Consider the following 11,478-nt stretch of genomic DNA (forward strand, 5'->3'; position numbering starts at 1 on the left):
CTCACCTGCGGCCCGTGTTGTCACGCAGGTCCACGAGCTGCAGAGGGAGGCCCGCGTCAGGAGGGAGTTCTGGAGGGCCCGGCGGCAGCAGGATGAGGAGCTGCTGAGGGGGGTGGCCTCAGCCCTGCGGCGCTGTTTTGGCGCGGCGGCCCGGGGGCGCGTGGAGGAGGTCAGGCCCGCTCCAGCGCCCGGGGTGCAAACTCGCGAGGAGTCTGAGGGGGAAACACGTAGCCTCGCTCCTCGGCGTCAAGATGTCCATTTCTGTGTCACAAAGCAAAGTTTGGGCCGGTTTCGCCTCCCCTTTCAATTCCTATGGTCTATGGACACTGGCGCCATGTTGGCAGCATTGTCAAGCCACCTATAGGAGTCAGTAGAAGTCTGCTCCTCTTCTCTGCTTTAGTCTACCAGCACGCCCCCGACACTCTAGTGCAAGACGCCAGAGAAGGAGCCCGGCTCTCTCTCCCTAGTTCCACTGACTACGGACCCCACCTCTGTCCCCGTGGGGTTGAACGGGGCTGTTTGCATCTCTGTCGCCCTGCAGGCTCAGTGGCGGGACAGTGCCGGAGCCCTGCAGGGGGCAGCTCAGGAGCTCCAGGAGGCTGCCTTTGCGGAGGCCCACCGGAGGGCGCTGGAGAAGTCCGAGCTGTCCAGTGTGCTGCCGTCTGACGTCCTGCTGATCCTGACTGAAGGTGATAGGCAAGGAGAGCTGATAAGATAGCATGGTTCTGGGTGACAGGAAGCTGTCTTCTGGGGTTCTGAGTAATAGGCAGCCTTGTTCTGGGGTTCTGAGTGACAGGAAGCTGGGATCTGGGGTTCCGAGTGACAGGAAGCTGGGATCTGGGGTTCCGAGTGACAGGAAGCTGGGATCTGGGGTTCTGAGGTACAGGAAGCTGGGATCTGGGGTTCTGAGTGACAGGAAGCTGTGTTCTGGACGTGTCAAACAAAATACTAGCTTTACATTCACATTATATATGACGTACAACACCATCACAAAGACACCGATTTGTTCTGAAGAGTACGTCATTAAAATGTGCCTCTTTCAGTCTGCCTGTGTCCCTGTGTGCAGGCGACGAGGGTGAGTGGGAGCAGGAGCAAAGGGTACAGGCGGTGCTGGAGTCCCTGCTGGACAGAGTGAGCGTCAGTGTGGACAGACTGCAGCAGGAGCAGGACAGAATGACAGCAGGGAAGGAGCTGCCTCACAAACTGGAGCACAGCAGGGTGAGAGCTGGAACTTATGGCGTCCTGGACAACGCCTGGCCTTGAAGGAGTAGTGACTGTTGGCGTTGAGGGAGTAGTCTCAGGCCTGGGCGCTGGGCGTAAGGGAGCAGTGACTCTCTGCCTCTGTGTCTCAGGCCTGGGCGCTGGGCGTGAGGGAGCAGTCGGAACGGTTGCTCGCAAGACAGGCCAGTCTGGAGGCGGCTGTTGGCAAACTGCACTGTCACCGGGAGTACTGCCAGCTCAGGGCAGCCACCGCAGAGGTGAGAGACAGGACCAACAAACAACCGCATTTCAGGTTTGGGCTTTTGCAAAAAAAAAGGGAGAAATAACACATGAAGAAGATAAGTGTGCTTGTAATCTTACTTCTTGTGGTCCTGTGACACGGGCTCTTTACTGTCCGGTCAGAGCTCGATGATCCTGGGACAACACGCTCACGGGCTGCCTGTGTGGCGATGGCTCCTGTTTCCCACCAGGCTGTGCTGTCCGGCTCGTTCTGGTACGCAGATTACGATGTCACTCGGAGGAGAGGCTGCAGGAGCCAGCGGAGAGCCGTCGAAATGAGCCAGCGCCGAATCAGGCCGCTGCTGGAGCAACTCCTCCACCTGCTTGAGGAGAACAAGCGCCTGCGTCTGTCCCCGGGCTCTCCCTCCAGGGCCGGCTCAGGTACTGGTCCTGCTGTTTCTGAACTAATAATGCCCATTCCTCATGCTTACAGAGCTCTTTTCTGGACACTCCACTCAGAGCTCTTTACAGGTCATGGGGATCCCCTCCACCCCCACCAGTGTGCAGCCCCACCTGGATGATGCTCCAGTCGTCTTCCCACACACCAGCTCTCAGTGGGGAGGAGAGCAGAGTGATGAAACCAGTTCAGAGATGGGCTTATTACGAGGCCATGACTGGGAAAGGCCAGGTCTTTTTACAGTATAGTGTCCCCGTCACTGTACTGGGGCATTAGGACCCACACAGACCGCAGGGTGATCGCCCCCTACTGGCCCCACTAACACCTCTTCCAGCAGCAGCCTTTGCTTTCCCAGGAGTCTCCCATCCAGGTACTGGCCAGGATCACACCTGCTGAGCTCCAGGGGTGCTGCCAGCTGGCAGCTGCAGGGTGATATGGCCTCTGTCTGCATATGAACTGCAGGGCTCGAGAAAACAAACTGGTATCCTTGCTCGCCGGACCCCAGGCTACGCGTCTTGGTCCTGTGTTTTCAGGTCTGCTAGCGAGGCGGCCAGCTGTTTTGGAGATGAGTAGTGTGAGAGCTTGGTCAGTGACTGTCCCTGGACACAGCAGAAAGAAACTGAGAAGTGGCGTGTCAGCTTTCACCCAGACCAACCTCGAGAAGATAAGACGATAGGTGTCAGGGAGCGCAGCTAAACTGAGAAAAGGTTTAGGCCAAAAATCAGAGTTTGTGCTTCTAAATTGGTCTCTAATTGGTTACTACACACTGCAGACAGTGTGATGACAGTAAGTCCTGTAGAGCAAGCACAGGAAGTATTTATTTATTTTATGGGGGGTTTGCAGCCTGTAGATTTGGCAATGTAGCAGCTGGGCAGAGTCTCAGGAGATTCCTTGTTCTTCCAGCATGCTGTCACATCCCTGCTTCTGCTCCTGCAGGGGGCTCGGCTGTGGTGTGGAAAGACGGGGTGAGAGCTGGCCTGTGGGACTCTGAGGCCATCTGTGACGAACCCTCTGCCCCTTGGCCTGGGGGTACCCCCTCTACGCTGCCCGAGGCACCCCAAGAACCCGGAGAGACTACAGCGCCAGGGAGGCCCCACAGTCAGTGTCGAATCTGAGGGCGTTTTACTCTGCGTGTTGTGCTGCACCTCAGGAGTCTCGGGAACAGGACGCTGGGGGACCCCCAGTCAACACAGCCCTTTCCCTTTTCCCCTCCGCAGGTCTCCCTCTCCCGGCGGACCCGGAGAAGTCCCGGCCCGTCTGCTCGTCCCCTCCGGCAGGTGAGCCAGCGCCGTGCCGCCAGGGAACCCGCCGGAAGCTGGACAGGTTGCGCGGCCCTGTCCGCCGGAGGCTCATCCCCTGCTCTGTCCGCAGGGCCGGAGTGGGACGGGCTGCTGGGCCGCTCCCCGCTGTTCCGGCTGCTCCGCCAGCTGGACGGCCAACTGAGGGCCAGGGCCCGGGCGGCCGGCCTGCTGGAGAGCGACCCGCGGGCCTGGGCAGGTGAGCGCCGGCCCGAACACGTCCAGCGGTTCTGGCCGAGATACTCTTCCTCCTGCAGGACTGCCGGGGCGTTCACCGTCACCCCTGTGCAGCACCGTCAACAGGAAGCTTTGCAGTCGGACTGGGAAAAACTGACGTTGCTGTTCCTCCCTCACCCCCAGGGGAGAGCTGCCCTTTTATTCCTCTGTCCCATCGACCAGGGCAGGATTCGGGATTCCCTTCCTCCCGCCTCCCCCTGAAGCCCCCCCAGGCTGAAGCCAGAATAGGCGCGGCGCACAGCTTTCTGAAAGGAAATTTGTTTTTCTATTGAACAGTTTTGTTCAGAGCAAAATTCTGGCACTTGAACACAAAACATCCTGGCCAAATTTCCCCCTGACCTTTACCCATCATGGCCTCCTAATAATCCCCATCTCTGAACTGGCTTTGTCACTCTGCTCTCCTCCCCACTGAGAGCTGGTGTGTGGGGAGAGGACTGGAGCATCATCCAGGTGGGGCTGCACACTGGTGGGGGTGGAGGGGATCCCCATCACCTGTAAAGAGTCCAGAAAAGTGCTAAAGAAGGGTTATGAAATTCTGTGCGTGTTCACCTTCATCAGGAGACGGAGGCCGGCCCTTCCTGGACATCGTGGACGCGCAGTGGCGCTGTGAGGGGGAGCTGGTGCCGCTCGGCTCAGACAGGCTCAGCCCTCGGGAGTTCCTCGTGTATCAGCACGGCCTGTACCTGCTGGGCCTGCTGCGCACACACACGCAGGTCAGTCTCTCGGCTTCTCTCCGGGGGTTGGGAAACGCCTGGAGCCCACACTCTGCATGCAGGTGAGATGGGTTCTTAACGTGTGGGAACTGAAATACACCCAGAAAGTAGGTAATGTAGGGTGACTTCAGCAGCTGTATCACCCTGCAGCTCCCAGCTGGCAGCCCCACTGGAGCTCAGCAGTGTGAGCCTGGCCAGTACCTGGATGGGAGACTCCTGGGAAAGCTGAGGCTGCTGCTGGAAGAGGTGTTAGTGGGGCCAGCAGGGCTCCCAGGGCGTTTCTCTAAAAGAGTAGGGGGTGTCCTGGCCAAATTTCCCATTAGCCCTTACCAAATATAGTCAATATTATTATTATTATGTGAGATGTCCTCTACTAACATGCTGAGGGCTTTCCAATATGGAATATATGTACACTTGTTTTCCTAGTGACAATTTGTCTCCTCACAGGTTCCGGAGATCACCTTACAGCTGGCCGCCAGCCTGCCCGCAAACGACTACACCCACAATGCCTTCCGGCACTCCTTCTTCTACCAGGTACATCTCATCATGGCTGTCGACCATGGGGTCCCTGTGTCGGGGGGTCCAGTCCTTGTGTCTGTGGGGTCATGACAGTGTTTGTGGGGTCACAGCAGTGTCTTTAGATCCCTGTGGGGTCATGGCAGTGTTTTGGGGGTCACAGAGGTGTCTGTGGGGTCACGGCCACATCTTCCTGTCCTGCAGGAGGCTGAGAAGACCCTGTTCGTGCGGCGGCAGCGTCTGCAGGGGGTGGGCGGCTTCTCCCTGCTGCTCCTGCACTGCCTGGCTCACATCGCCAGCGGGGAACTGAGCCCCGACTCCAGCCCCAACTTCCTCAGGGCCTTCTTCCAGGTACGGCCCTCTGGCACCCCACCCAGGCACATCCGGGACACACACTGCGCCCCAAATCAGCCTGCTGCTCAAGGAATACGATGAAGAATGCTTTAAAATCGCAGGCTTGAATAATGCATTTCCTGGCTCCTCCTAGCTCTCACGAGTGTCTGTCTGAGATCTGTCCAAGCCACGACTGATGTGTATAACCCTGCTCCACACCGCATTTGGAGAATGACTGCATAGCTTTGTGATGATGTCGATGTTTGGGGCCATGTCCTTCTGTCTCCCCAGACCCTGCAGGTGTGTCTCGGTGAGCTGTTCCTCCTCAGGCTGGTGGCGCCCCAAGGTGAGAGTGGGGACACCCCTTCCTCTCTGCGGGACATCCTGCTCAAGGATGAGTCTTGCAGCCCGGACTCCCGCGCTGCCCTCTCCGCTCTCCTGCAGGACAGGGTGCAGGGGCACCTCTCCTCACCACAGGTGAGTGGCTTCCTTCCTGCTTCCTCACCCAGAGCCAGTCTAAATCAATGGTGGGTCATGATGTGAGCAGAATTCTACAGCCTTATCAGTTGGGAAACTGACTCCAAACCCAGCACTCAGTGGCAGGTTTCTTTTGTACAATAAGCCTCAGAAGACAAAAGGGCATCCATCTGTCACCAATCCATCATTCATCACCCATCCATTATCTGTCCATCGCCCATCATTTATCCATCACCCATCACCTGTCCATCATCCACCCACCCATCTGTCATTCATCCTTCCATCTGCTATCAGAAAACTGCTTATCCCCAGTGAGCCAGAACCTGTCCCACAGTACAGGCAGCACACTGCCAGACTGGGTCCCAGACGGAACGGCAGTCCATCACAGGGCAGGAAATATTTCAGTCGCCACGTCTGGTGCTTCGTGGAGACGACCGGCAACTGAGAGCCCTGAGAGTCGGCTGACCTGAACTGCTCCTTCACCGCTGGGCCTCTCCTCTCCCCTGCAGCGCCTGGCAGACCGCCTGCGGGAGTACAGCGAGACGCGCATCTACCGCGGCGTGGAGGGCCTGCTGAGAGAGAGGACGGCCGAGACGAGGAGGGGGTACCGCCGACGCGGGACCGGAGGCGGGTGAGAACCTGACGATGGCACAGGCCCAGCGAGGGACCCCGACCCCGTGTCCCTGTGTCCCGCGACCACGATGGTCGTGACAGGGCAGTCTTGAGAACAGGGGAGCAACTCGAAGTCGAAGACTCTTAAGCTTCATTTTCTCACGTCCTTATGTCCTTCACCATGTTATGTCTCACGTCCTTATGTCCTTCACTCCCTTCACGGAAGGTTTGCTCCCGTGTCCCTGAGAAAGTCAGCACCGCCCCGTTCTCCTGCTTGCAGTGCATGAAAGCACAACAGGATCGAGTCGATTGACGAATCCCCTTAGTTAGCTGGATCAGCTCCTTTAAAAACTCCCCGTTAATTCTCCTGAGCGCCGGCCCCCGGGGCTCACGCCACCCTGTCTTTCTCTTGTCGTCAAGCTCCGTCCCGCCACCAGCGGCGGCGGCACCTCCGCGCCCGGGCCGGGAGGAGCACCAGGAGCCCCTGTCCAGTCTGCTGCGCGCCCAGCGGGAGCGGGGGGCCGGGGGGTCCCGGGAGGAGCTGCTGCGGGACATCGCGCGGCTGGAGACGGAGTGCGGGCTGGGGGAGTCGGGGGGAGGCCCCCCGCACCCCTCCAGCCTGAGTCAGCCGCTCAGGGGCCAGCCCGGGAACGAGGATCAGGGGCCTCACCAGAAAGGAGGGACGTCTGCACCTCAGTGAAAGGACTGCTCATCCTACAGAACTGTTTCCAAACGGGGGCTCACTCTCATACCCCACAATGTTCTTATCACAGTGACCACCATCACCCTGATAAACTTACAAAAGCTGCCCGACTGAGGTGACAGTTACATAAACATCAGCCATTCAGCTTTGGAATAAAATACCAGCTGTTCACTTTAAGGTAAACACCTTGCCTGTGCGTTGGTAAATGATTAATGGGGTCAAAACACCCGAATAAGCCCCCACACTATGAGGACATTGGGGGTTATAACGACAGGGCTGATGTCCTCAAAAGTCAGAGAGTGTAAAGGTCTGTTTCGGGCCTTGTCAAGTCGCTCCCACCCCCCCCCAAATCCTGACCGGCCACGTTACCCCGCGTCTGTGTGCGAGTGTGTTGCAACACTGCCCTCTCGTGGATTCAGTGCGTTACTGCAGCGGCGTATCGGGCTGTTCAGCGTTACCCGCGCAAGTCGAGTTGTATTTCAAGTTTCTCCATGAATCCCATCTGTTATGTACGGAAGTGCATTGCTCCCACCAAAGGGGGGGGAATCGCCCCCTTATCCCGTAATTACGAGATAGGAATGATTACTTATTACCTATGACATCTCACATAATAATTACAGTGCATATACAACCTGTTACGCTGCGCACTGAACGCATCCAGCAGCTACCGTGAGCTTGGCTGGCCCTTTCGGTTTAACGATCGTGTCAACGTCCAGCGCTGCAGAATTTGGACGGATTTACTTTCGCCTGGGGTTAAGTCATACTGAGATCTTGCACTTTTTAGCAAATGTGAACATAATCGTTACAAGCATGAGGACCAGCTTTGTGGGATTTAGAGATCAAAGCAATGATGGTTCCGTTATGAACAGTTATACGTGCAATCAATTCCACTGCTTAAAACTGCAAGTCCGCACGTAGCGATACAGGTATAATGTGACGATTGTGCTATCGCGTGATCACATGAAGTACGCGAAAATACTCTTAATTACGAGATAAGGAACAATTAATAGGTTTATTAAGGCTCCCCACCCGAACTATTACGAGATAAGGGCGAGGATGTGTTTCCGTACTTATGTGTTCCAAACTCCAGAGAAAAAAATGTTTTAAGTGATTTCTTTACCAAATAAACAGACAAACTGCACTTCCAGCCTGACCGCTCGGGCTCAACCCAGTTTGATAACCGGCAGGCAGGTTCCGTGATGAGTCTCTCCTTACAGTTACCCGAAACACGCGTCTCAAACGCTACAGGTGCAGGAGGTGCACCTCGTTAATAATGCGACACGCCTCTTGTTAGTCACGCCCCTTCATTAATATTCATGCTGTCGGTTCGTGTTCCTTCTTTTCTTTGGTTTTACGTTTGTGTTAAAATAATGTTAACAAGAAAACAAGACAGAACTCGGAATTCTTTATTTAGTGTTGCAGCATATTAATCAAAGACTGTTGGTTACAATGAGTTACAGAAAATACAGAGCACATTACAGAATCACAAGTAACCGCGTCTGTGGTGGTGATTTCCTGTCCAGCCGCAGCAGTCTGGTCGGTGCGGGATGGGTTCTGTCCGGGCGGCAGGGGCAGCAGCCAGGCGAGACCTGAAACACAAGAAAAACAGGTAAGCGACAGCGACAGCAGGCAGATGCAGTGAGGAGAGAGAGGCAGAGGAGCACAGGGAGTCACTCGGCGGTACAGAGCACCTTGCTTTGCGGGACACGGGCTCGTCCTACTGTCGGGAAAAGTGAAACTAAGGCTGAATGGTTCTGACCTTCAGACGGTCTCCTTCATGGGACGGGTGATGCTGACGCTATATTTTTGATGCAGGGGTAGAAGCCACACGACTTACGTTTTATTAATTTTAACATTCACTCATATCTAAGGTCAGTGAGTTTTACAGAGACGCGGTTTGTTTGTGTGACCTGGGTTGTGGTTCTAATGTTATATGATTTATAATATTTAGTTCTACGCGCACCAGCATTCTGCTCGTTTTAGGTCTGTCTTGGCTTTCTGAAAATAATGTTGCGCTTTAAGCAATCTGTATGACCCGGGGTCCCACAAAGCAAGGTGTGGCTCCAGTGTACCGACATCACATCTGTCCCGTAACACTGCGGGGCTACTGAGCTCTAGATCATACATGGGATCCAGGCTGTTGGAGAAGATTGGTTATAGAATAATCGAGCTCCAATGAACTACAGGTAAGGGGCTGTTCCTACTACTCAAGTGCTCCCGATGATGAGATCGAGGTCTCAGTTTGCTCCCGCGCACAGGGACCTCAGATTCACAACAAATCATGTCAACCCCCTGCATTTGTTAAATACAGCAAGCCTACGTCTAGACACAGTACCCACCACCAATGAACCACAACTTTACAGTCAAGCAATTTTTATTTGTGAGCAGGAGATGAATGAATCCAGTAGAACACAGTTCTGGAATTGAATGCACACACTTGATCATATTCAAGTACAAACAGTTCAACTCTGCCATTTCAAACAGGAAAGATCGGGACACATGGGGTTGTAGATCCCTTTGAGGCAATAACTGACTGCCGTCTGGACCCAATGAGCTCACTGTTCTCTGTGTGATCTGAGACACTTTGCAGCTACAGAGGTGTCTATTCTAGAGGTTTAGGGCTTTTGTGTTCTTTACTATATACACTGCTGCTCAGGTGGAGTGAGACGTGGAGTGTAGCTTGGCCAGTACCAGACTGTTCACTTTTCTCGTGCTGACCTGACTGGGGTGTTCCTGATGCAGACCGGTGTTACAAATCCCCACCATTTAGCTCTCACCTTAAGTAATCCAGAACATTAGTATTGATATATGAAAATGTACATAAAATAGAGTTATAGAGTCAAAAAATGTCAGATTAATTGTGCATGTCAGCATTCATGACCTGAAGAACCTGTGGACGTGAAACTTTTTTTTCTCTTTTCTGCAGGAATGAACTTCTGCAGCTCTGACCTCGAACTGCAATAAAATAACTAGAAGACAATAGAAAATACATTTAAGCAGCGTTTTCTTCTCCGTTAGTAGTAACAGTATCACTTTGCTGTTTCTTGAAGCTCAATTTAGATTGTAAAACTCAAACTTCTACACAGACCCACAGAGCACTTTGTGGTCCAGAGCCCTGCAGCCTCGCAGTGTCCTGGGACAGATGTCATTTCACTACTGGGCAGATGTTTTCATTTAAAAATCTTACTTGCTAATGAGAATATTCTCGACACAGTGTCTTCATGTCTCGTCTCTTATTCTCTGAAGCAGCTCTGCTGCTTGTCAGAAACCCGGTGTGAAAGCTCTCCATGTCGAAATCAATGTCTTACCACTCTGTCTTGTTTCAGGTCTCCTCTGGCTGCCGCCCCTCCGTACAGGACAGAACACTCCCACACTGGCCATACTGCTGGGGCTGGAGAGGAAACTGTACTGTGATTGTGATGTGCTGTCCTCAGCTCTCACCTGCACACTTTCCAATTTGGGTCTGATTAAGGTCTGCAGGTGAGCTCTGCACAATCACTCCTATTTCCTATGACAGCTTCTCACAATCACTCCTCTACAAGCTCTCATCTGGAACTAAAACTGACATCTGTCACTGTCTGCTGGAATATTTAACCTTTATTGTGCTTTAAAATACGGGACTTTATAAACAGATCTAACATGATCTCTGTATTATTCCCAGGAAGAATAAATTATAACTGTCTGTATCCCCTCTTGACTCTTTGTGCAGAGCGCTGATTATTTGCGGAAATAATTTTATGTGACTGTGCAGAGTCAATTCAATTCAATGTATTTTTATATAGCACCTTTCACAGCAAGGTTGCCCCAAGGCGCTTAAGAAAGCAAGTGACCATACAGGTTGTGAATACAGAACAGAAAAGACCAGAATACAACGGAGGAGAGGAACCAAAAACTCCTCAGTAAGGAGAAAAAAAACCTCTAGGGGTTCAAGGTCAGCTGGCCAAACCCTTTGGGCATGCTAACATTATATAATTTTTAAAAAAGGAAATAAATGAATGAGGGTATTAATCCATCCATCCATCCATCATGTCTTCTGTGTGTCAGTACTCCATGCACTAAGTAGAAGGATTTTGAAGTCCGCCCTGTACCTGTACCCTGTACCAATGAAGAGAGAGAAGTGTGGGGGTTATGTGGTCATGCTTTCTGCTCCAAGTAACAATTCTAGCTGCTGCCTACTGTAAGTATTCAAACTCTTTGCTGTGACAAATCTAAAATACTTTAGGCAGACAAAATGACCTTAAAAGGCCACATTATTTTTGAGTAGTCTGTCTGTGCGCAGTAATAGTGGTTCACATGATTTCAGAATAAATACTCCTGTCTCTGTAACTTTCCTCGGTTGAATGTTTTGTATTTACGCCACGAATGCACTACTTTGTCATGTGCACGGTCACACTGGCCGTCCACAGGCACGGGCAGGAGCAGGGAAGACGAGGCTGCTCTGTATTGCCCCTGTGGCTCTCCAGCAGAGGGGAGCACTTCGCTTTCACCCTGAGCTGAAAGACCCAGTAATAAAGCTGAAAATCTGGCAAGTCCCCCAGTCTCCCTGGGGCGCTGAAGAGGATTTAATCTGATTCTGAGGTTCCTGTCACTCAACACAAAATTAGAACACGGCGAGTTATGAGTCTGTGAAGAAGTGACAGTGGTACAATGTCAAACAGGAAGTTAACCTGCAGGAAAGAATGAATTGAATCT

The 11,478-nt window shown here is 53.1% G+C and overlaps 1 protein-coding gene and 1 long non-coding RNA gene across 2 annotated transcripts; both read left to right on the forward strand.

The window, feature by feature from the left end:
• The first annotated feature begins 312 nt into the window (after positions 1–312).
• Positions 313–7,014, forward strand: LOC107075667 (uncharacterized). Its single transcript, XM_015337642.2, has 14 exons — positions 313–366; positions 542–689; positions 1,067–1,218; positions 1,353–1,478; positions 1,692–1,881; positions 2,834–2,995; positions 3,115–3,174; positions 3,269–3,394; positions 3,991–4,145; positions 4,593–4,679; positions 4,866–5,012; positions 5,286–5,471; positions 5,981–6,102; positions 6,504–7,014. The coding sequence occupies exons 1-14, from the start codon at positions 313–315 to the stop codon at positions 6,781–6,783; spliced, it is 1,995 nt and encodes a 664-aa protein (XP_015193128.2). The 3' UTR covers positions 6,784–7,014.
• Positions 7,015–8,161: 1,147 nt separating this feature from the next.
• LOC138224909 (uncharacterized) lies at positions 8,162–10,472 on the forward strand. The gene is made up of 2 exons (XR_011183380.1): positions 8,162–8,395; positions 10,113–10,472. It is a non-coding gene; the product is annotated as an uncharacterized lncRNA (long non-coding RNA).
• Positions 10,473–11,478: the final 1,006 nt, after the last annotated feature.

The sequence above is a fragment of the Lepisosteus oculatus genome, chromosome 23, assembly GCF_040954835.1.
Source record: "Lepisosteus oculatus isolate fLepOcu1 chromosome 23, fLepOcu1.hap2, whole genome shotgun sequence".
In the NCBI taxonomy this organism is placed as follows: domain Eukaryota; kingdom Metazoa; phylum Chordata; class Actinopteri; order Semionotiformes; family Lepisosteidae; genus Lepisosteus; species Lepisosteus oculatus.